The sequence below is a fragment of the Arctopsyche grandis genome, chromosome 3, assembly GCF_051622035.1.
Source record: "Arctopsyche grandis isolate Sample6627 chromosome 3, ASM5162203v2, whole genome shotgun sequence".
Taxonomy (NCBI): domain Eukaryota; kingdom Metazoa; phylum Arthropoda; class Insecta; order Trichoptera; family Hydropsychidae; genus Arctopsyche; species Arctopsyche grandis.
Genome location: NC_135357.1, coordinates 574,428 through 601,767, shown reverse-complemented (window position 1 = coordinate 601,767; position 27,340 = coordinate 574,428). Strand labels below are relative to the sequence as shown.

Below are 27,340 nucleotides of genomic sequence, written 5' to 3'. Positions count from 1 at the left end.
TTGTCTGAAACTATTTTTTGATAATGGCAACTTTTTTTTTTGTTTGGCTGTAATTTGGTTTTTTACAACTACTTAAACTGTCAAAGTCTGACTGACAGCTGTGTTTATAAGTTTTGTATGTATTTTGTAACAGTTAAGAGGAATAATGTATGCTAAAAATATAAAAATAAAAAACAATCGCGAGAATTATGTTGAAAATAAATTTAGTGAAGAAAATATCTTTAATAATAGCATCTGTGATAATTCATCTGAAGACCCCTTAGCGTTTACTCCAGAAATTGACAATAAAACGATTAAACCTTCAATTCTATGCGACGCTGAATTGTTTAAAGTAAAAAAAAATGGAGATGTTGTAAAAGTAAACGACATGAAAAATTCTCTGAAAAGCCGAAGAAAACGTTTAAAACAAGCCAAAAGAAAACCACCGAAGAAGGATACACCCAAAAAATTAACTTCCTTAGAAAGACTCATGGCTCAGATCGACGCACAGTTGATAGCCAAAGGACAACCTGTCCCGGAAGACATTCCAAACCCCATCTCTGACATCAAACTAAACAAAATTGAAAACAACCCCAAGTCTATCACTTCTGAAGAAATCTATGATAGCGATTTTTCATGGCCTTACGAAAAGCACTGCAAAAACCATCACACCGAAGCCTTAATTCACAAAGTGCCTTCTGATTCCAATAATGACGGAGCCTCAAAAAAAATACTACTAAGTTTTAAACTGTTCGAAAATTACGAACACTTTTTAAAAAGCTATCAACATTATCTGAAGCTAAAACCGGCATCATACCTTTACGACGGCGACAAATTAAAATCAAATCGCACCAACGACAACTGTGAAGACTTTGTCTACGTACAAAACAATTTGAAACCTATACAAAAAAAACATATCGACCATAAAAACAACACAAAACTATCACTAAACAAATGCAATGTGTGCAATATCGACTGTAGACATACAGTCAACTTATTAAGACACGTCTACTTCATTCACAACATTGCAATACTGACGAAGAACAGCTTCGTATCGGATTTGAACGTAGACGAAGTTGCAAACGATAGAGTGACCGTGACAATTCAAACCGGAGAGCACTTGGACTTGTACAAATGCTGCAAATGCCCTAAAATGTTCGCCGTGCAAAAGAGTCTGGCCGATCACAAGAGACGAGTGCACTCAAAGTCACACGTGGACGATCTCAAATACCCATTCCGCTGCAAGACTTGTGACACGGCCTACAAACGCAGTAATGACTATATGCGACACGTGAAACACTATCACAAAACCATAGCTCGCACCAAACTAGATTCAGATCCGAGCAAACGGCAAATGTTACAAGATTTTTTAGACGACGCTTTGTATTTTAAAGATGGGTCTTTCGCCTGCGATTTTTGCGATCGGAAGCCGTCCAGTGTTTCTTTGTTTAGGAAGCATCTGAAGGATGATCATCGGATGGTGAACGCCGATGGTTCTTTCCCGTATTCGTGTCAACGTTGCCAGAAGGTTTTCGTGGCGGATACTCATCTGATCAAACATGCTTTGCAAGTGCACGGGGTTGATATGAAAACTCTTTGTTTGGATACGGATAAGAGATTCTTTTGTGATATGTGCCCGAAAAAATTTGTGTTCAAACAAAGTCTTCAGAGACATATAGAGTCGGCGCATTTGAAGGAAGTCAATTCCCGGTATATGATATTTGTAAACATACAAGGAAAATCCTATATTTGTATGAAAAAAATTAAGCTTCAAAGATATTGACAATAAAAAATAGTTTTTTGCCTTGGTAATAAATATCAACCATTTTTCTTTTTAATTATTCAGCACTGTTTTATGTATTGTTATATATTAATAGTATATTATAATATGGAAGACCGAGCATCGTTCAGTTAACCGTTTGCCCGCGGCCGTCTTCTATGGAAGCTTTGGGCGACAAGTCTGTAGCACGGCTGTCTTCCATAGAATTTCTGAACTTTGCACGGGATTTTGAGGCTTATATGCGCCCATTTCAACTGTTTTAAGGTTCAAAATTGCTTGAATATATTACTGAGAGTTGAATGCCATCTATTCAATTTGCTTAAAATGAATATATACCAGTCAAAATTAGTTTTTTGTAGAACCATACTGAAACCTCGTTTATGTGACGTCACGTCTTCATGCAATTATGAAGAATGATTATTTGACAAGTAATCCAAAACTAAGATATATATTATATATTTTATTGTTTAAAATAATACTTTATGTGTTAATTAACATATCTGGTTACTTGAGTAAATATTAAAATCTATATTTAAGGTCGAAAACTCGATTGCCAAATTCGCGAAAAAGGTGCCGCGTACAGCTATATTTATTGCCGCGGGCAAAGGGTTAAGGGTGGGTTGAGGGCATGAACTTTTTTTATAATTTATATTTGTTTGAATAAGTTACCTCAAAGTTGAAACCATTTCATCAAAATTCTTTGACCAGTTTTCAAAATTAAATTGACTAATACAACAAAATATCAACTAATGGATTTTCGTTGTATATATTTTCGTTGTATGTAAATGATGCATCTTGATTAATTCGTATGTTTAATTTCAGCTGTGAATTGTTCTGCAAGGATGGTTGTAATAAAATATTCTCCACAAAATTACAACTCAAGAAGCACACTAGTTTATACGACCAATTCCGATGTAATGTTTGTAATAAGCATTTCTACAGTCAGAATATGCTCGACAAGTAAAGTGTAGTTTTAAACTTAAAGAAGATATGCTACAGAATGGAGTTGGAATTAATAAAGATTCGTTTTAGAAACATTTTGCTCTCGTTCACCACTGGTTCATTTCACACCGTTGCTTGGTAGCTTGCATACTTTTATACAGTGCTGGCCTTACACCCAAAGGCGCCCTTGGGCAATCGTTTCTTACACCCTTAGAAAAACTTATAAAACTTTTCATTGCTAATAATATCAGATTTTGAATTCTACTATACTTGCTTACTAACAACAACTTACTAACTTCAACGCTACTATACTTGCTTACTAACATAACAGTTTTAAGCTTCATCAGCTCCTTGAAATGCCCTAAATTTATACGAAACCAAATATCATAGTATCGATGCAATTGTAGTAAATCCATCTCCAAATGCAGCACATATCTACATACATATTTGAACAACGAACTAATCGGAACCATTTTATACTTTTCCAGACACCAAATCATCCACACAAACTCCAGGCAATATACTTGTCCAGTTTGTGCCAAAGCTTACATGCACCGTCACCATCTGATGCAGCACGAGCTGATCCACGGTGATCGTACGCATCTATGTCCTCACTGTCCGACAGGTTATATTACACACACAATAAACAATTGAATTTTTATTTATGTCTTTCACATTAAGCTCATATTTTTTAGCTTTTTTTACTCGAAGTCAATTAAACAGTCACTCGAAGATTCATTCGAACGAAAAACCATTCGAGTGTAAATTTTGTTCAAAGTCTTTCAAACGACGGCAAACTCTGTGCGATCATGAAAAGTAATACCATATTTATGCACTTACATATACATATTTAATACTCACTTGATGTGTTGTCTTATGAATTTAAATATTTCAGATTGCATACTGGAGAAAAATCATCGTTTGCTTGCAGTCTGTGCAAGAAGAAATTCAGATCTGATAGTGCGCTTCAAAATCATACAAAAAAACATAAAAAGGAAAGCGCAATAAAACAATAAACAGATTTCAAAATATTTTTCTTTTATTTGTACTACATAGTCGTATTTTCCAACTATATTTGGAGAATAGTTTATATTTTAAGCACATGTAATATCTATTTTGTAAAATATAAAACTGTTTAACTTACACATTTTTATAGCAAAAATTAATGAGACCAATATTGTTTCAATATTCTAATAAAATTTAGTTCATTGTACGAATTATTACTTATTGTCAGTATAGATAATTATTTAAACTTTTTCAATATGTCGATGACTTGTTTTGGATGCTGCAAATTGGGGGCTGATCGGCTTGCTGCTTTTGCCAAATCCAACGGTGTAGAACCACTGTTGAAAATAACACTTGATTAGACATTGCAGTTCTGTGAAACTATTATTGGATTCCACTATAATATTATAAGATTCAACTATTGCACAAGAAAACAAAAACCAATTGATCTCGAATTGAATTAATTGTTGAATTGATCAATCATTCAGATCAGACAACCTTCTGGATTTCAGAGGGTTGCAGGAATGAATTATATCAGGTCTTGATTATTAGAAATTAATTTGAAATGCTCAAGATGTAGCGTACAAGTTTGATTAAGTGATGAGTACTATGGATGGCCAAACGTACTGTTACGTACGGTGACACGACAACTCGTTCACAGATTTTCCGTAAACCGAGGATGCGCTCCAGGCATTACGTATAAGGCCATCTCTTTCTCACCCCGTCTGTTCACCAAGATCTCGTTTACTATGCCATTACGTATGCAGCCGTCTCTTTCACAGACCGTCTGTTCACCGATAACAGACGGTCTGTGAAAGAGATGGCTGCATACGGTCTGTGAAAGAGATGGCTGCATACGTAATGGCAGAGTAAACGAGATCTTGGTGAACATACGGGGTGAGAAAGAGATGGCCGTATACGTAATGCCTGGAGCACATCCTCGGTTTACGGAAAATCTGTGAACGAGTTGTCAGGTAACCGTTACGTACCCTCGGATTAGGCCGAGTAAGTACAATCGGATTAGGCCGAGTAGCATCCCAGAGACTGTGTGACCGTTATAATTGGTTTCGAGGATTATCTCCCCCAAATGCACTTAGCGAGGGAAGCGGTAACTCGGTCGCATTCCATTAGAGTTCTCAGAACCCACAGCGGTAGCGTGGGACACTTCCGTGGCACATCTAGTACGTGACCATAACAATAGGTAAACAAATCGGACGTTGAAGATACCCTGAGAGACCTATCCGTTACAAGGCGGTACTTAGGCGATATCAAGACATTCTGGACGGAGCACTGCCAGTGTGTGTATCTCCTTAATCACCAATAAATGCTGTGACACGACTTTGGCCTTTAACTTGGATCCTCCACCCACCCCTACGCAACAGTACTAATATGGCCTCAATAGAAATTAAGTTTAGACTTTCGACTATAAGTCTCAAAAAGATAAATCAAGACCTCGATTGGTTCCGTGATCGTATGTAGAAATGATTCAAACTACAGGCTTTGGGGAGCCTCAGAGGAGCATCAAGATAGTATGAAATAAAATTTACCCATAATTTTTCGTCGACGGTTTAGCTCCATGTTGCAACAACAGCATGATTAAATTTGGAGCGCAAGTCGAAGCATCGACGGCAATGTGCAAAGCTGTGTTACCTGATCTGCCATCCTGAAAAATTTCATATACATATATTAATAAGCATACTTTTAATTTCAATTCAAACAATTTGAATGTTGTACTACCTTAGTGTTGGGATCAGCTCCTCCATGTTTGAGCAAAACGTGCACATTTACTTGACAAGGACATGGAGAGCCTGGCGTTTCAGGAATGTGCTGTGAGCATGCCACATGCAATGGCGAGTTGCCTGAAAGTTAATCACACCTTTTGTATTTCTTTTTTTTTAATCTTTTTATAATTTCGTTACTCAATACTTAGTAACTTTACAAAATATACAATAGAAATATCAATATATTACCTTCAGCATTGAGCCTGTTGACATTGAAAATTGTCAACTTAGACAAATCGTTTATTGACAACAAGCCTGCCATAGCTGTAGCGCATTGTGTGCCTCGGTTTGCCGCTCGGTGTAAAACTGTAGAACCAGAACTGTCGCTCTGAGGGAAACACATTATTTATTTATACAAATTCTTTAGCATCATATACTATTAAGTGAGCTGATCATTATATATATAACAAGTGGCAAACTCTGCAGACTGTGTGCAAATATCGTTAGCACTTGGGGGTGACCACACATATCCGACCATATCGCAGGGTGCTCATACAATCAAACAATATCTACCTTTTCTATCGAGTACTCTCTTTTCTGCGGCAGATGAGGAATGGCCCGCATCATACATTCAGCGAGATATCTAGCTACCAAAGGCGACTGCGAACACGTCAGAACCGCTCTATCCAACACGGTGTGACCTGAAATTTCCGTTCAACACGTTATCTAATGTGAAATTCACTTATATATATATATATTATAATACGCATGATTATTCAATGTTTATACCGTTTCTGTAGACTTCAAATAGTTTCACCATGGTGGTGGTGCGCATCAGAAGCCGTTCACATGTAGTGTACAAAAGCGGCAAACGTTGAAATTGAGATCCCATACTGTTCCAACTGGACAGGAGACCATCGAATAATCTGAAATCGAATAAAACAGTCAAAATCAGTCATTAAATTTAAACTTGCAAATAAATAATTTAATTTTAACGAGGTAACTGATATGTCGTTGCAGTAAATTATAAACTAATATATGTATTTGAAAAAAAAAAAAAATTATCTCTTACTTAGAGACCTTTTTACATAACCCAGAATATGAAACTCGGAATATACTATTCATACATGTGTATACTACATCTATGTGTACAGTGCCGGTTTTAGGGGGGACTATGTCGGGCGGTGTCCGAGGGCGCCAAATAAGTTAGGGCGCCGAACGATGCGCCAAAAGCGCTTTAAAATTTAAAATTAGAGCGCCAAAAGCCATTTAAAATTTTGGATTAGAGCGCCAAAGGCGAAAATTCTTTCAAAGGATGTTTAGAAAAAATTGCCCGAGGGCGCCATTGGGTGCAAGGCCGGCACTGTATGTGTATAAACTAATAAGCCCCCTGCATATCATTTGTATATAAACCTCATTAATATATGTATAAAAACCAAAAATTATATATTGTATAACAATCATATGACCTTTACTTATTTGTATATCTATACATATCAAATATACATGAACAGGCAAATTTTATGTGATAAATACTATTTTAAAAGTGCAAATAATTGTTAACTCACTCCATCAATTTATCTTCACTGACAGCATGAACTTCACAATACATTTTATTTTTCATGCTGATGTCAAGTCTGTTGAACATCTCTTCCAGCATTTGCTTGGCACTTTTGTTCTTATAATCAACACAACACGGCAACGCTTTCGAAGCTAACGGAGCCAACTTCTTCTTCATCGACTTTAAACTATTGAAAATGGATGAGTGCACTTGCGATTTACCATCATCGAATGTCTGATTGGTTTGACACTGTTGATACTTCTCCAAAGACGGCACATATGCATCAATATCACCAAAATTGTCACTTTCAACCGGATGACAATTTACTACGTCTCCGTAAAAGTTTTCACTGCTGATGTTAGAGAGTGGACTCAAACTGTTATCTTGAACGAGACCGACATCAGCGTACAGATTCTTCTGCACTGAATTGTCACAATACGTAAATATGTCATCATAAGCTTGAAAGTTTGGACTTTCTGATGATGATATGGAGCTGTATGATTCTCCAGAGACACTCGGAGTAGAATTATTCGGCGATTCGTACAAATGAGCGTTTTCTATTGAACACTGGTCATAGGATGGAGATTGAGATCCTTGAGTTGGAGAATAACTGTACGGCGATAGGTTGGAGTTGCTGCCAAACGTGCCGGAGTCGGGAGTGTTTGTCATCAGGTAGCCTGGATCTTGATTTGGGATCAAATTTATCTGCAACGGAGTTGATGAGTAGATGTTGTGATTCTCTTCACTGTGCAATTCATTGTATTCTAAAATGTTTTCAACGAGACTCTTTAGAAGCTCGTCGTCTTGTACATTCGTCGGACTACACAAATACTGTTCTATATGCTGAACAGCGGAGTCGTTGATGTCTTTATCATTGGGATTTGTACAGCTGGTAGAATCTTCTTCTATAACTTCTAATACCATTGCAAGTTCATCCACCTTTTCAGGAGTTTTCGCATATTGAGTTTCCGATTCATTCTTTTTGAAATTGTACAGCGTCGATGCAAACGACGAAAGATCAATCTTTAGATTGTTATTCACAGTGACTGGAATCATGTCTTCTATCAGGTTTAATGGTTCCTTGGTCAGAACTTTGCCGCCGCTCAAAGAGTTGCGGTGAACCTAAAATAGATGAAAATCATTTATTTATATATGTATGTACATATCTGATTTCAAAAGTAACAAACAATATGATTTCTCATCCATTTAATAATGGCGTATATTTTTGGACAGTTTTTTAATATTTTTTTTACATATATCAAACGGTAGTGTAAATGACGAATGATCAGCATTTTGTATTTAACCAGTATTTATGAATTTTATATTGATCTATATTTCAATTTGACCTTGCTTAAAAGTATATTTGTACATAAATATTGACCAAAAATTTCCAAATCATTATTATCTATATTGAAATTAAAAAAAAATAACAATTCATTGAAAACTTTTTTTTTATATTTCTTATTCAGAATGAACTTACAATGAAAACTAAATGATTGATTGTTACTATCAATATGTTAACTTAGTTTTAATATGCAATAATTTACCTGTTTTCCTTCGTATGGTAATGTCTTGGTTTTAGTATCTACGCTATTTGACCGCATAGGTCCTCGCTCCACCAGAATAACTTTGTCTTTAGTCTTAACTTTGTCGTTATCATTAGAATCAGCACACTTTTTATTAGAGCTATCACTCTTTCTGTTTGCCTTAGACTTTTGACAGCCAGAATCATCTTTATGAAGATCTGCATTATTCTTACTCGATATGTTGACGGAAGAAAGCTTATCGCTTAATTTATTTACATCATTTTTAACATTTTGATCGTCGCTTTCGCCATTCTTTCGAGACTTTGAACGCTGAACATTTCTTTTAATAGAAATGTGTAATTTTATCGTGTCTGATTTTTTCACATTCGGTGCATCAGTGTCTTTTTTCGCTGCATTACTCATTTTTATATTCGCAGTGCAATTTTTTGCGGTGTCCACTTTTTCTTTGTCATTTTTCACAACCGTTTGATTCTTTGTATTGTTGTATTGTATCTTGTCTGTTGATTTTTTATTGACAATGTCACAGGTCGACATGGCCGCTATGAGTGATGCATAATTTGTTTCGGATCCGTCGTCGTCGCTGTCGGAATCGTTTCCAGAGTCATTTTTGTCGTTGTCGTCTTTCCGGAAACTCTTCAACAGATCTGATAGTATTCCACTGTCCTTCTTTTTGAATTCTGAAAACGAATCCTTCTCGTTGTTCAAATTGTTGCTCAAATCGTCGCTATCAGATTTTACGGACATTTTGCATTCGTAATCTACAGATCGTTCTATCATTGTTTTGCAATTAGTTATGTAATTTTTCTTTAAAACCACTTCGATCTAGTCACATTTTCAATATAAGCTAGGTAGCAATGTGTTAATCCAAGATCTGAAACAAAAACAGAAAAATATATAAGATAAAGCATTATAAATACATACATACATTTAATAAAAAAGGTTTATTTTGTGTGCAATTGTTGTTTTGATATTGACATGTGCCAACGTTTTGTTCGCTCGCTTCTTTGCATTAGAACAGGATATGGCAAATGTTTTTTGTTTTATCTGATCAAAACACACATTTGAACTCCAAGACCTTAAGAGACATTGTCTTGACATTGATTTTGCGAATTCAATAGGTGAATTAAATAGCTGAATTGAATAGCATTTATAAATATCTAATATGAAATTTTACATTCTCGTACCGATCGATATCTTCATATATGTATTGTACCTACACATGTACTGCAATGAATTCTGTGTTAGCAACAAGTATGCTAGATAATTTAATTTAAGTTACATTTGTATTCAATAACACGACTAGATTTTACATGGATTAAAATATACGTGGACTTAAGAACAGTTTTTTTTTTAATATTTTTACCATCGTGATCATTGTTAATGTAAATTATTCTCTCTCTGTATAATACGATATTAAAAGATATTTATAGGAATTCTATATGAGGAAAATCAACAGATTATTTAACATTTACAGTGGTAATGTGTCTTAGAACTATTTTATTTTAATAATATACATATGTATATAAAAAATGAGTCATAATTAGTTTAAAAAATTTGAAAACTTTTAAAATCTTCGAACTCATGAATTTATGTACATAGATGGAATCAAGATTTTTGAATTTTTCATATTGTGATTAAAATTACATTATTTTTTTTTTAAATTACATTATTTGTAATTGTATTTTACTAATGTTATACCCGTTGATTTCAACGGATGACTTTGGAAAGGAATTGATACACGAATTAAAATAAAGTTATATATTATATATAATAAATAAAGTGTAAGGTAATTTATAGGCGCGCGCGCGTATTAATGCGCCGTTCACCCATTCGAAATGATGAATGAATGTGTGTGTGTGTGTGTGTGTGTGTGTGTGTCAGCCGTCGCTCGGCCTGACGTCGCATGACGCTCCACCCCCCCCCCACTCTTTATATATATTTCATTTTCAATCAATGTTATAAGTTGCCAGTTGCGTTTAGATTCGTGTAATAAAGGGGTTGACATGATACAAGTGCACTCAGACCGAATTCGCTAATTTGGTCACTCGGACGTTACTCAGATGTTGCCACGTTACCAGTATAAATAAGTCTCGGTATAATAATCTCTTTTCTATATTCTCAATACATATGTATATTTAACTTCTACTTGTCTGTGATCATGAAATATTGTGACCCGAGATCAGTTGAAGTGTCATGGAATAGTTTCAAGCTATGATACGACTTAGGGCAAAAACACACTGAATGGTATGGGACGTCATGTATCCTTGGCTTCCCGCTGTGCATGTACAGAATGAATATGTTTAGGAGGTCGCATGTGTATGCATATCCAGTTTCTCCTACATTTCTTTAAATATGGGATTCACCGTTATCAATCACTGTCAAGCAAGGATAAAATATCACCGAAAACACTCCAGGGGGTGCTGTTTTTTTTTCGCATGTCTGAAAATATCTAAAAACAAACACGTACCACGTCCCAATCAGTGTGTTTTCGACCTTAAGGAGAGTGGTAATGCAGGACTAAATTATTAAAAATTTAAAAGCAAGTAGAGATAACATGCGTATAATTAAAAATATATATACAATTTGTATGTATTCAAGGCGGACAAATGCACTTTCATAATTGAATAAAGGCAAAGTTAAAAAGACTAGTATTATAGAATATCAGTAAATATATTAATTAAAAAAATCATAATTATATCAATGAGCTCTCTTATGGGAAAAAAATGTTTAATTGCGGTTACAACTAGTCCGGGTTACCTCAGTAGTCATTCATTAGAATCGCTTCAACAAAAGGTCAACATAGGTCATTATATTATAGTATCAATAAAAGCATTTGGTTATTTGGAACTCACCATTACACAGTACAATATACATATACACAGCCATTTGAAATGCCAGTGGGGCCTACTAGACACAAAACGAATTCAATCTTAATTCCGCAAACACAGTCTCAGATTATGTATGAACATATGTACATTCAAAATGGCGTCTCGTGTGTTCACGAACTGAATTTGATATTATTTAATTATAAATAACGTCAACTGAGATAGCACAATGTATTTGCACGTATGGACGTTTAAACCAATGATGTCATAACCGCACATCCTCAACAAATGTAAAGGCCCAGAATTATGCGGTAGAAAGATATATTTTTTGTTTCCGTTGCGAAATTGTCAAGCCTTGTTTATATTTTATAATAAACCATGCCAATAACATTTTTTCATTACAGGTATTCAGTTCAAAATTCATGGCGCGACCCTGCGACATTTGTATGTCGCCAACTTATGAAACGCATCTTAACAGATCCGATGAAAGTTGAAACAAAAAATATAATAATAATAATAATAATAATAATAGCTTTTATTCCAGACGATGAGGAGAATAGTGCAATCCCCAACGCCCATATAAATAATATATAGATAATAAAAAAAAAAAAAGTATTGAAAAATAGTAAACAAAAAATAAATAAATAAATACATAAGTAAACATATAAATATTACTGATAATAAATAATAATAATAATAAATAATAATAATAATAAATAATAATAATAATAATTATAATAAATAAATAATAATAAATAAGTCTAATAATAATAAATAATAATAATAATAAATATAGTGTGGATGCCACTTGATTCCACGTTCCGACTCCTTACGAAAATCGTCATGAAATAGTGTACAAGGTTTTATGGATCTGAATTGAAATTTGTGGATTTTCATAGTATATAATACAACAATTGTTGCCGGGCTCTCTTCGGGCTACCGAGGGGTTGAAGCGCGTCGAAGATGTTCGTAGAGGGGCACGTGCCTCACTTTGACGCCATTCTCAGGATGAGAGCGGCCTCCCTGCGTCGTCGTGTATTTGTATCGTCAAATTGTTTGTTTGCTGCCGCGACTTCTCATTTCCGCTCACCTCTTTGTGTTCGGTGGATTGGGTTACTACTTACTTCACCGACCACCATAAATTGACTATTATGATTATTTATTATTATTATTATTATTATTTATTATTATTATAATTTATTATTACTATTATTTATTATTATGATTATTATTTATTACAAGTGTTGTATCCGATGAAATATCATCGCATGGGTGTTGGAATACTAAGTTATTAAGTAAATAAAAAAAAATAAAAGAAATGTATCGGTCATGTGTTTGATCCGCACGCGGTCGAATTTTTTTCAAATACATTTTAAATATGTTTAATTTAATATTTATATTTAACACATCTTAAGCGGGTCACATAGTACCACATTTCATATGAGCTTGACGAGAAATGCGGGATACGTAGTATTACGTTTGATATTGGTTCATCGCGGAAGGCGGGATACGTAGTACTACGTTTATTCCAATAGTATATGGAGATTTTTTTATATGAGTTTGAATTTTGAGCGATTTTTATAATCTATTGTATTTATTCGCGCAGCCGTGATTTTGCCCACTACCACTAGTCGCCGCAAAAAAAATTCGCCCGCTAAAGGTGTGTTAATTGTTTAATATGAAAAAAAATGGCAAAAACTACCTACCTACCTACTTATAAACAATATAAAACAACAATAGAAAAATGAATGAATTAAATGAATTTTCAATAGATGACGCTAAATGCTCAGAGATTTGCCTAGAGGAAAAATTGATAGCAAACAGTATACATTTATATAGGAATGATTTTTAAACGAGCCGAGCCGTATGTGTGGTTGGCCAAACTGCTAGGGATTAAGTATGTGTGTGGTATGCATGGGAGAGACCGGATGCGTGTTGTTATGGTCACTTGTTGGAGAACAGGCCGGACGATATGTTATAGTAAATAGTTCTGACTGAATCTGCGCGTTTCACTTGGAATCCTTCACATCCGGATCCTATATTTATAGAATTTTTTTTCTTTCTTTATTGTATTTGTATTATATGCGTATATTTTGTTGGCAGTGTTTTAGCTGTGACGTACATACATATGTACATATGTATGTCGAATCGAAACGCCTATTATATACGGCGAGCGTTATCGCAAATACACACACACACAGATACACAGACAGAATAGCGATGTTATATATACTTATTATTATTATTAATTTTTTTAATATATGTACTTATATTATTATTATAGTGGAGAAAACAAACTGACATTTACATTATAGTTGGTCCACTGTTGGAAGACACTTAGGAAAAACGTACATGCTGTCTCTCACACCGCCTCACGACTAATAGCATTTCGTATAGACAATAGAACACTGTACGTGCGAAATGCTATTGGTCGAGATGAGGTGAAAGGGACAGCATATGCGTTTTTCAGTATAAGTGTCTTATTTTCCTATAAGCGGAAGGAAAATAATGATTAACATATTTTCTACATTAACTATGGAGAAAGCCTCATTCGTGGTCTTATTCGTATAATGATTATTGTTGGCATTTTAGGCTGATTAAAATTAGTTATGAGTTATTGTCAGTACTTTTCTAGGAAAAGACTCGGGTTATGATTTATGTGCAGTTGTTGTTGTTGTTGGATGGGGATAACCCAACTCTACATATGTACATACATATAATAAACATGTTATTGAAAATGTAATTTATATATGGGGAATAAGGCATACGTCAACATGATAGTTTCTGAACGACTTGTGGTTTTAAATTATACCACTACTCCTACATACATCCCATTTAATAATAAAAAAAATTAAAAAAATGGGCACAATCAAGCAATCGAACAAGAAACTTGTAGTGGCGTAAGTCGAACGGGTAAACCAGTCCTCCCAAGATCCTTTCACCGCCATTGACGTCAATTTGAATAAATTACATACATACACAATGTGTATGTATGATATATACGAATATTTATTGTTAATATGGACAGGCCTTTGCTAAAAATTTGAATCATTAACAAATGAAACAACCAACAAAACAAATCTCTCGACTTTGAATTAAAACGCTAAGTCACTCAAATTTTTTTTTTGACAGATAGAATTTAGGAATTATATACATAGGTTGAAAAAGAGCCTTGTAAAAAAGCTAAGCTAAGCCGTTACGTATGTATTATTTATTTACATACATACATACATACATATATACAGATATACTATGAAGGCTTAACAGGTAAACCCCAATGTGCCTTCCTGGCCAATTACAAACAATGCAGAATTTTTATTACATAAGTAGCTGAATTACGAGACATTGAAAAACTCGAAAATTAACGAGACATCTATTAATTTTAAACTTGTACATAAATTTTATTGTACATAAATCATAGTCAAATAGTGGGTAGGATGGGTTTTTAGCCAATTTAATGGAGGAACCGTTCAACAATGAAATCAGAAAAAATGGCAAATTCTGATAAGAAACGATCGCCCTGAAGTCACAATTATCCAAGTCTGACCAGCAGCATTACAGATAACTCAGATTAAATTATTTTCAATCGAGGTCAACTCACCGGATCGAACCCGGTGACCTTTCGGCGCTAGGCAAAAGCCATGCTGCTGGCATAATATTACATTATAATTTCATTGCTTAGCATTTCCAGCCCAAGAAAGATAACAACCATTATAAATAGGATCAACCGACCGATTTTATTATATTGTGAAAAAAATCCTTAGAAGTTGCTCATTCCCAAGTATTGTTAGTTTTTTTGGTTTATCTTTAATTTATACCAGGAATTTATCCCAATGCGCCTTCCTGGCCAGAAACATTGTATATTTGATACAAATATTAGTATTGTAGCATATGCTAAAAGGAGCCGCCCTTATAATTGGTTTTCGAGGATTATCACCAGGCATAAGGGCTGTCGGCTAACAATGTAGACCCCCGAATTGACTTAGTGGTCGGTAACGGCACTCCCGCTAGAGTTTTCAGAAATGACAGCGCGAGACTGCATATCTGGTACCTGAATATAACAATAGGTAAACAAACGTGTCGAGGAAGATGCACTGAGCGAGCTACCCCTTATAAGCAGGTACTTAGGTCATACCAAGGCATTCTGGATGGAGCACTGGCAGTGCGTGGATCTCCTTAATCACCCAATAAATGCTGAGAAGCGACTTTGGCCTTTTATTTGGTGCCTACGCAACAGTATTATACAAAGTAAATAAATATGTACATATCAATTAATATACACAGAGACATTTATGGTCAAATTTGTAAATTTGCAGCATTTTTTAAACAATTCAGCGAAATTCGAGATTGCTGAAAACTAGAGATTTTGCGAGAAAATGGGTAAGGTTGCCAATTTGTTGGAACCGTTTCAATGAAAATCAGATAAATTGGCAAACTCTGATAGGAAAAAATCGACCTGGAGTCACAAATCCAAGGTCTGGCCAGCAGAAACCAGTGAAATTTGAACCCGTGAACACTCTGTTCAAAGCATTATATGCTAACCACTAGTGTATTCTGCTGGTTATTCGCTTATCAGGTGATCATCAATCTTATTACTACTTAATGTAGACATCTATGGTCAAATTTGTAAATTTGTAGCATTTTATACAATTCAGCGAAATTCGAGATTGCTGAAGACTAGAGATTTTGCGAGAAATTGCCAATTTGTTGGAACCGTTTCAATGAAAATCAGATAAATTGGCAAACTCTAAAAGTTACGACAGACATGTTGTCGATTTGTCTGCAGACAAACTCACCGTCAGTGTCCAACTTTATTGGACACGAAACAGCTAAATTCAGTGATTCTACTTTAGATAACAAGGTGATTCAAATGTACAATAAAAAGGTTAATTAATTCACGCTCAAAATTGACATGGAAGTTGACAATGATGCATTCTCTCTTAATGGGATTCCGTGCAGTGGAATTCAAACATGTTTTGGGAATCCCAGTCGACCAAAAAATTTATTCTTTCCTTATCTTTTTTAATTCAGTAGTGTATGTATCGATTACAAAGAATAGAATAAGATATATGCAATGTTCTGGTACTAATGAAGAATTTAAATTCTATGCTCATGAATACATACATGTGTAAATAGCACACACACACACACATTGTGTATGCTGCATTTACGACTGACAGTATTTATTCGCTTCAAAGATTTATTTTATTTAAAGTTGAAGCCACAAATTATCAGGCAAAAGCAAACTATACCTCATTTCAGATAACTCGGCAATAAGTAAACTCTAGATATCGATTCCAATTGTTTGTCCTTCCATTCATGTACATATGTATTTGATTTCATGCAAGCGCAGAATACATCAAAATGTTAGTGGAACAGAAATTAATTGAATTCAATATAGATGTAAATAATGATGTTATTGCATCAACCAATGATGGTGCATCGGTTGTAAGAAATTTGGAAAGCATTTAAATATATTATAGCTAGTCAACTTTGTCACAATTACGCACTACACTTAGCAGTCACAGATTTTTTTTACAAAAAAATAGAAATAGACTCGACAATGAAATATTCAACGCATTATTATTTCTAAAATATCATTTTCTGAAATTAAATTAAGATTTTTCCATATTGTATTTTGTAAATTTATTATTAATTGCAATTTCCTCAATTTTAAAAAATTATCTTATATTTTTTAAAATTATCTTAAATTATCTTATATCCTTATGTGTATTTTAGATTTATGTTTTTTTAATTTTCTAAAAATTATGTTTTATTAATTTTAATATATTACATATATGTATAACTAACCAGCAGCGTGGTCTAGTGGTGAGTATTGAATTATTTCGTGCTTGATGTCACGGGTTCGATTCCCACTAAGAGTCTCGTTGTTGGCCACACCTTGGTTTGTCGAGGTCGATCGTTTCTTATCAGAATTTTCCAATTTTTCTGATTTTCATTGAAACGGTTCCTGTAAAATTGGCTTTCCCTCTCCAATTTTCTATTGCAAACCTTGAGTTATTGTTATATCTCAGGTTTCGCCAGATTTCTCACCATAGATGTCTCTGTGGTTGTTGATCGAATGTAAAAATTCGTATTGTTAAATGAAAAATGTTACTCATCGTATTTATACGATGTTTGCAACATCTGACCATAGATGTCATGCATTGTTTCGATTTACATGTGTATGTATGCAATGATTATGTATTTAGATGTCTTGTAATAAATTAGCCATATTGACGACCTGGAGCTAATCTGTAATGTCACTATGGCGAAATTATAAAAAATAAATAAATAAAAATAATGTAATTGATGCTTAGTACTATGTAAATACCGGTTTTTTTTTATTTTCAAATATTCGAATAGCTCTTGATTTACTATTCGATATTCGAATAGTTGAAGTCGAAGAATATTTTGGGATCCTACTAACTACTATAAATGAAATTGGTTATAGCCATTATGAAATTGGTTATAACCATTATGATATTTATTCCAAGTGAGGTAGATTGGAGTAGAGGACATTGCAGCTGATGACATCGTGATCTAACTATTTGTTTTCTATTTTTACCGAAACACCGCACCCAGTTGATCTCAAGTTGGTTTTGGTTTGCGATTTTTTGCAAACAATTCTCAGAAATATGTAATGGCAGTTTGTACAGTGGACGTGTTCCGCTCCTCACGGCCCAAATAATCCACTCAATTTCCTTATTTACACTTCGGCTTGACCAAAAAACATTACATCGGTTATTTCATCTGCATATTTCTGTTACAAGACAAAACTTTAATTACAGTACCTCACATACATATGATATGTACAAACATGTGTTACTAGAATCGTTATATGTATTAGCTTTTTGAAAATGTGTATTATTCTTCACTTATATAAACATGAATGTGAGTGAGAGCAAAGCGATCGCCTTGAAATGGAAAAACCTGGTCGTGGAAAACACGCATAGTTGAAACAGCACATAAATAAATATACATATGTACGTAATATTAAAATGGCAACTTGTTCAAATGCGTTTTGGATTTCAGGGAAAGTAATTAATGCAACTGTATGTAATGCTGCGATATATAAGTGGGCTATGCAAGTGCCCCAATTTTTACAAACTTCCTTTACGTTTCACTTACGATTAAAATTCAGGAAAAAATTTGCCTCTTATCCGATCGTTTTCATACTTTGCCATATTGCTCATTTTGGTCATCAATATAAGTAAATGGATCCTCCGCCATTACGATAGAGATAAAATATCGTTTAAAACGCGTTTGAAGTTTGTAAATTTTAAATCTGGGTGACGTCTATGTAGTCTTTAGTTTTATACATAGATGGCGGTAGTAAAATAATTACATTTTTCGTAATAACTATATATGTGGTTTTCCAAGCTATACACTCTATATTTCATGTATTCCTAGAATGAACTACAAGAAATTTATTTGAATAGATTTTATATGACTTAGAAAAGGGGTACATCGTAAAAAAATACATTTATACATTTCTACGTTCCAAAGTATGATTTAAAGGCGGTAGCGATAAGTCATGTTTTTGACTGTTCGCTTGCATATTCTTGTTGATCGATGAATCAATGCGAGAGAAAGAGACAGCTTAATATTTTCGTAAGCTATTGTTTTCGTCGCTTTTGGCGCGTGGCTATTAAGTCATGCAGCCGCCTGTTGGCCTTACCTAAGAGCGTTTGCGTGTCGATGTTTGTTGTTATTTTTTAATACAAAAATAGTCAAAAACATTCTATATGACTAAAACATTTTTTATGTTGATGTATAAAATTATTAATAAGATATATATTTAACCCATTTGTATTGAGAAAAGCTCTATTTTGATTAAAAAATAGGCTTGGTTCTTTGTTTTATTCATAAAGTTCAACAAACAATTCAGGCTTTTTAAGTGTTGAGATGTAAATATTTGTTATTTTTTTTTACTTATTGTAAAATAAAAATTCGATAAATTGAAAACAACTCTAATGTGTATACATACATATGTACACATAATTATATATGTACATATATTCAGCGTCAATTAGTGTTGTGCTGAGCAACGACACCAATTATTTTAATGCTGAGGTCAAAATTAATATTTTAATCAACAGATAAGAGTTATTGCTTTTAGTATTCATTACAAAAAGTTATTTTAAGAAATAATTCAAATCAAAAAAAAAATACGAAACATGAGTATTTTTATTTCATTTTTTTTCATTACATTTAATAATTGTTTTCGACCATTTCAATATCTAAAACCATTTAGATATTAGCATAACTTTTTTTATTATTTTTGTGTAAAAGTGTTAAGTCACAAATGACCTTGATAGTGTTCTGTGAAGTATTTAGCACTTGCATATTATATATTGTATGTATGTACATCCATTTTATACGTCTCGGTTGAAATATGTACATATTAATTCGGACCTAATGAGCATGATATTTAACTTAAATAACGTTTCAAAGATATGAGCGTGATTTTAGAACACCTTATGTAGCCTTAAGGAGAGCGCCATTTTGTGTGTAATTGTATATTGTAGCGTATGCTAAAATGAGCCGCCATTATAATTGGTTTCGAGGATTATCTCCAGGCTTAAGTGCAAGTCGGCTAAACAATGAGAGACCCCCGAATACACTTAGCGGCGAAAGCGGCACTCGGTCGCATTCCAGTGGAGTTTTTAGAACTGACAACGCCAAAGCGTGGGACTGCACATCCGCGTACGTGACTAAACAATGGGGAAATAACCGGACGTCGAAGATGCCCTGAGCGACCTGTCCTTTATAAGAAGGTATTAGACCATATCAAGACATTCTGGACCGAGTACTGGTGTATCTCCTGAATCACCAATAAATGCTGTGAAACGAATTTGGCCTTTTACTTGGATCCTCCACCCACCCCTACGCAACAATATATATATATATATATATATATATATATATATATATATATATATATATATATATATATATATATATATATATATATATATATATATATATATATATATATATATATATATATATATATATAGGATCCGGATGTGAAGGATTCCAAGCGAAACGCGCAGATTAAGTCAGAAGTATTTATTGTACATGATGTCGTCGGGCTTGTTCTCCAACAAGTGACCATAACAACACGCATCCGGTCTCTCCCATGCATACCACACACATACTTTATCCCTAGCAGTTTGAACAACCACACATACGGCTCGGCTCGTTTAAAAATCATTCCTACATATATATATATATATATATATATATATATATATATATATATATATATATATATATATATATATATATATTATTTTGAAATGATGTTCGATTTAAAATATTACTTTTAAATTTAAACAAACAAAACTGCACGAATGGAAGGCTACGCACGATAGAAGTGCCAAAGTACTAAAGTCACTTAATCGCCATAAGCGAACCGGTGCGTTCTCTTTTGTATTTAAGGCGAATTAATTTTGGTTGCTTCACAGTGACATTTAAAAATATCCTGTGATACTAATGATATTGAAAAATGTCGATATTTTTCGTTAGTTTGTGATATATTCAAGAGGTAGTCAGTGTCAAGGGTTGGCACTAAACACATATAATACAATAATCGAATTGGTTTCTACAAAAGTGTGGCAATTAAGTGGTTAAAACTGCTCCTATTCGAATGCTGAATGAAAATTGAAACGTCAAAGGTCAGAGCGGGAGCTGCCAAACTTTTCAAAAAGGTAAATTAAAATTCTTGCCGTCTATTTGAGCTGAAGCCAGCGGTTTCCTATCAATAAACCAGCGGTTTCCTATCAATGCAATAAACGGGAAGCGTTCATATATATTTTATTTAACATTCCTTGTACGTAATGCAGAAAAACGTGCTTCATTAAATCACTGGCAAGTTTGCAACTGCAGTTGAATAGAATAAATACGACAATTTTCAAGTCTAGTTCGTTCTGAGCTTAGTGAAGTCTTGTCTGAAGTCGGTGCGTAAGAGTATAATGTATATTGCATAATAGTGGACAAGTAATCAGGTGCACGCATTCGTGCACTTGATAAAGAGTTGTCGGCGTAAGGTCTGTACGAAATAAGCGTTTTATAAAATTTATTTATTACCATTTACCATAAATAATCTTTAGGTATATTTATAAAGGGTTCGGTGATTACTGGTCACAAATTACTCGTTACAAAGTCACAAAAAACTCTCTAACGGAACATCTGGTAGCCGAAAAGTCCATCATACTAACGATAACTATCATAGTAACGAGAACTTGAGTGCCAAATATTGTGTATTCGCGATTTTCATGGCAAAAATTGTCTTTGTGACCACCCCAATGTGACGAATAGTCCAATTACCTTTATAAAGAACTAGCCGAATTGCAAAAATAAAATATAAAAGACAAAAACCTTGTTGAGTCTCGATTGAAAGATTTGCATATTGGAAAAACCCTGAACCCAGGCCCGGCCCGAGGGTATATTGGTTTCAGCCCCCCCCCCATTATATTTTATGTTGAAGAAAAATATATTAAGACGTATATATATATATAAATAAATAATACAAAAATATTAAATTAAATTTAAAAAAAGCACGTTTTATGTATAAAAATGAATAAAATACGGATAGCTATGAGTAAATTCAGTAATGAAGACATTAGTTTATATTCAACAATGAATTGAAGAATTTTATGATTGGTTATGATATTTTGTGAAGCAAAGTCATCCCTGATATATATATGTATATTCATATATTTTTCATTCCAAATTGACATTGAAAAGAAAAAGAGTCAATTTGAAATGAATAAGGGTCAATTTTAAATGAAAAATTTGGAATGCAAAACCTGTATTTACATATGTTTCAGCGGTATTTTATATAAAATACAATTCCAAATTACCATTTGTAGCGACGACAGTTTGTTGTTTTGCAAATTTTATTCGTGAGTCGTTGATATTTGACAGTCAACTTCCTGTGTTCTTTGTAAATTATAATATTTTACAATCATTATTGTTAGTTCGAGTAGAAACATTAAGTTGAATATAAAGCGTTTTATAAGATCAAAGAAAGCCAAATTATTATTTGTATTTTTTACCGTCTACGGTCCAAGTTTAAATATGACTCATGATTCATGAGATGTAAAACTTGACCAAATTTGACACTTCTAATGAACAAACAAACACGGCGATCTTTATTAGAAGCTTTTTAGAATAAAAAGTGGGTGCCACTTTACTATGCGGTCTACCTTAGCATGCGATCTTCCTTTGAATCGCAGTCGACTATTTTTTTTATTTCTACCGTAGCAACGACCTGCTTATTATAATTTTTTTAAGTTTTTTCCTGCCGCCCCATAATGTCGTCGAAGCATTTCTATAAAAAAATCGTCAGCAGCGAAGAAAATACTGACCCTAACAACCTAATCTTAAATGAATATGGCCAACCCTAACTTAACCTGACCTAACCTGACCCTTAAATAAATAGGTGTTGGCTGCTAAGATATGTTTTTTTTTTAAGTTTTATTTCATCAATATTTTCACAAAGTTAGGGTTGGCCCTATTCATTTAAGCTTATGTTGTTAGGATCGGTATTATTCAGTCTCACTGTCACACGCGAGAACTGAGACAGTGAGACCGCATACTAATATAATCAACAGGATCGCTATTATCTCATAAAAGTATAAAAAACTTTAATATGTACACATTATGATAATTTAATTACTCGATAATATGATTGTTTATTATCTATGTCCTTAGTAACTAGCAGATACATACATACATGCAAATAGCCAGCGTCGTATTAACCAAAATTATTCTATAATGAGAAATATTTATTTGTTTATACATTTATATTCTTTGGCCTTCGCCATTTGTTATCATATATGTACTCAGTCTGGCCGAGTATGCATATACATACATATAATACATATATATATACGTAATTACTGCATATAAAAAAAAAACCTCTAGTTCGTATTGGTAAAGTTGGTAAAGTTTTGCGATGGCGGAAAATTCCAAAATTGACAAACATCTACAATACAAATACATATGTATAATAAAATACAAATATCTGCATAAACTGTTTTCACCTCAGAAAAGTGCCTTTTAAAAATTCTATTCAACAGGTGTTAAATGTACAAGATGCATTAGAATTTTATTAGTGGCTGATTAATGTAAAGGCAACATTTTTATTTTTAGTCTATTTTGTCAGTATTTAAAAATATGAAAGGTCAGTATTTATATTAAAGGTTAGTATTCAAGTGGTCAGTATAAATAATAAAAGGCCAGTATTTATATACAATTGACAGTATTTAAACATAAACGTTTACTTAAAGTCGTAAATAAGAAATTAATAAATGAACAATTTGGATTTCGCACTGGACATTCCACGACCCAACAACTAACAAGACTAACTGAACACGTGACAAAGAACTTTAATATGAAGAGAAGTACCGGAATGGTATGTCTCGACATAGAAAAGGCCTTCGACACGGTTTGGCACAATGGACTCATTCATAAGCTCCTTATTAACAAAATACCAAACTACCTAATTCTCATCATCAAATCGTACTTAACTCGTAGAAAGCTAGTGGTTAGCGTAAATAATGAATTATCGTCTCCAAAAATAATCGCAGCTGGCGTTCCGCAGGGGAGCTTGCTTGGCCCACTCTTGTTCTCCATATATATAAATGACATACCTATTCCAAAAAACTGTCACATAGCGCTATATGCAGATGATACAGCTTGCTTCACAAGTAGCAAAAAACCAGACACTATTCTTAAAAATCTTGAATTTGCAATTAAAACAATGACTGAACACTTCACTAAGTGGAAAATTCAAATTAATAAAACCAAAACAGACGCCATATTCTTTAGTGTTAGAAAACATAAGCCAAGTTCAGATCTGAAAATCCCCTCTGGAGAAAGTCTGAAATGGCAGTCAGTAATAAAATATTTAGGAGTAACGTTTGATAAAAGAATGAGATGGGCACCTCACATTGAGGCAGCGAAATGCAAGGCGATGCGGGGTATATCCTCAATATATCCAATATTTAATCGCCATAGTTCTTTATCAACGCTAAATAAAATAAAATTATATCGCGCGCTCATATTACCATTATTAACCTATGCTTCACCTGTATGGAATAACGCCTCGAATACTAACCTTTCCAAGCTCCAAGTAATACAAAATAAATCCCTTAAAATAATTTATAATACACCCATATATACTAACCTGAAAAAACTGCATGCCATATATAATATTCCGTTTGTTACAGACATTACTAACAAACTAACCAGTAGATTCTATGAAAGAATCACTAATAACCATACTAACACACTTGTGAAGAGTCTCGGTGATTACAACAAAATGTCTATACCCTTCAGGTATAAACACAGATTACCTAAACACAATCTGCTTTAGGTCATCGACTTTAGATAGTCTTTAATTAATATTATGTATTAGATGTATTATGAACATTTATAAGGATTGTAAATAGGTTTTTGAGCTCTTTTTCCTATTATGCTTTAGATTAACATTAGAATAATATAATACTGTAATTACTAACCAAATTAAATTAAAATTGTAAAATAGAAAATGATCAGTAGATCAGTAGCTATTAAAATAGATATAAGATGTATTGTGAACATAATTTCGTAATAATAAAAAGCATTTAAAAATCAAAAATCAAAAACATAAACGGTTAATACTAATCATAAATGGTAATTTTTATTTTGACGAATGGCCAGTATTACTTTTTGATTGGTATTAATCCAAAATTGGTACGATCTTGATAGACAATTCCATCCAACAGGCATTATTATTTGTTCTGGCGAATGCATGTTAGATTTTTTTACTGTGCATTTGTTATTTATACTGACATCATATATGTATATATATATACATATATTATCGCTATTCCGTCTGTGTGTCTGTCTGTCTGAGATAACGTTCGCCGTATTATAATAGTTGTTTCGATTCGACATACATATGTACGTCACAGCCAAACCACTGCCAAAATGTATATATGAATACAATAACAAGTGAAAAAAACTTCTATATATACTATTGGTTACCAATGATTTCTCTTATCAGAGAATGTCTCTATTGAAAAATTATTTAATTAATTGATTATGTATTATATATTAAGCAATTAAATATAAATATTAAATTAAATATACATATTATAGGTATTTGACAAAAAAATCGATCGCGTGGGGATCGAACACATGACCGACGACAAATTTTTATTTTTATTTTTTTATTTAATAACTTAATATGCCAACATCCATACGATGGTATGTCATCGGGTACAACACTATTTAATAATATAATACTGACCATTTTGTGAATAAAATACTCTCCGAAAACTGATTTATATACTTTTACTGAAATTGATTAAAATTCTGGCCATTTAAGGTTAGTTTTTTGAAAAAAATTTTTTTTCAAAAAACGGCCTTTAAAACGATTAATGATTTAGGTAATTTTTGACAAACAGAATAGTCAAGCAGTCAGTGGCCGATAATATATGTAACATACTGATCATCTATATACCGACCAAATCAATTGAATAAACTGACCAAATCCATCAAAGTTAATGACCAAAAATCTTATATATTGAGTACTTTTTAGTGCATCATGGATAAGAAAAACAATGTGATATGAAATACTTATTTACATAAGTATAATGTTTGATTTCAAATGGGTGTTTTACCATATTGAATTAAATGCGTGATCAGGGAACGATACTGCGTACAAATCAGTCAAAATTTCATATTAGAATTTCCCCACGATTACAATACATGTATTCTTCATCTATTCATACCTTGTATATATTATATAAGTACATTAAGTCATAAAAAAAATCAAACAATTTTTAATTATTTTTGCAGCAATAAAGTAGCACAAAAAAACGTAGTAAAAAAACTTTTTTAAAAACAAACCTCCTTTTGGTTTTGTATATAATATTAAGATATATAAAAAAGTATAGTAAAAAAAAAAATAAATGCGTATAAAAATCTTTAGTAAAAAGGTTTTCCTTCAAATGTAGTCAATTTACATTTTACAAAGTTGACAAAATATAAATGTATAAATAAGTGCATTGAGCGCTATTGACAGAATATTATAATGAAAAACTTTTTTTAAAATTTATTTAAGAATGCGTAATCAATTTTCTTCTATCCAAGAGTGTATTTAATGATGTGACAAAATTATCATTTCATTACAAGGAAAAAAATTAAGTAATTTTATAATATACACAATTTCCTTTGCCTCGACGTAGGCAAAATCCATATCTCGATTCTTATTGGTCGACGAGCTTTGTTATGAACCAATATTGCATAAATATGCGATTCCTCTTGATCAGAACATCTTAGATAATCAGTTGGAATCTGATACTTTTTCATTCTATATACTTAAGTTTAAAAACTTGAGAGCGATAAACCATCATGATAAATTGCACAACTGCATACAACCTCAAGTCAAAGCAATTATGTATGTTTAATAAGACTGTGAATGTATTTTACATTTGCTAAGTGCATTGTTTGCGTTATGAATGATAAGCAAAGTGGGCAAAAAAATAAGTAATTGCGCACACATGTACATATATGATGACAAAGAATATAATTATAGAGGTGTATCATATATGTATGTAATATATTATAATACAATACGTGTTGTTGGCTCAAACGCAAAACACACCCAATAAAATCATAAAATAAGATTCACTGAACTCACATAATCACACTTCTTGGAAGAAGCGAAGTTGGGCGAACAAAAAATAATCAAAAAATTTGCACACAATCCACGGCAAAAAGTATCCAAATAGTGTTCGATAGCAAAGCTACTTGCACGGTGCAAAAGCCGAATAAAAAAAAGGAACAGAACAGAAGAAAGAGGATCGAAACGACAAAACACGACCGTAGGCAGAGCACGACTGAGTCACGCGAAATCGTCGGAACGAGTTCTGCACACTTTTTTGCGGTCACACGCACACTTGTAAATGCTCTGCTCT

At 33.1% G+C, this 27,340-nt stretch overlaps 2 protein-coding genes across 2 annotated transcripts; one reads left to right on the top strand and one right to left on the bottom strand.

The window, feature by feature from the left end:
• Positions 1-67: 67 nt before the first annotated feature.
• Positions 68-3,915, top strand: LOC143909989 (uncharacterized). The gene is made up of 5 exons (XM_077428315.1): positions 68-1,689; positions 2,582-2,719; positions 3,190-3,326; positions 3,397-3,517; positions 3,597-3,915. The coding sequence occupies exons 1-5, from the start codon at positions 146-148 to the stop codon at positions 3,715-3,717; spliced, it is 2,061 nt and encodes a 686-aa protein (XP_077284441.1). The 5' UTR covers positions 68-145; the 3' UTR covers positions 3,718-3,915.
• On the bottom strand, positions 3,719-27,340 carry LOC143909987 (uncharacterized). The gene is made up of 9 exons (XM_077428313.1): positions 27,064-27,340; positions 8,536-9,406; positions 6,996-8,110; positions 6,217-6,353; positions 6,001-6,128; positions 5,677-5,815; positions 5,444-5,565; positions 5,254-5,369; positions 3,719-4,044 (listed from the first exon to the last, which is right to left on the bottom strand). The coding sequence occupies exons 2-9, from the start codon at positions 9,310-9,312 to the stop codon at positions 3,945-3,947; spliced, it is 2,634 nt and encodes an 877-aa protein (XP_077284439.1). The 5' UTR covers positions 9,313-9,406; positions 27,064-27,340; the 3' UTR covers positions 3,719-3,944.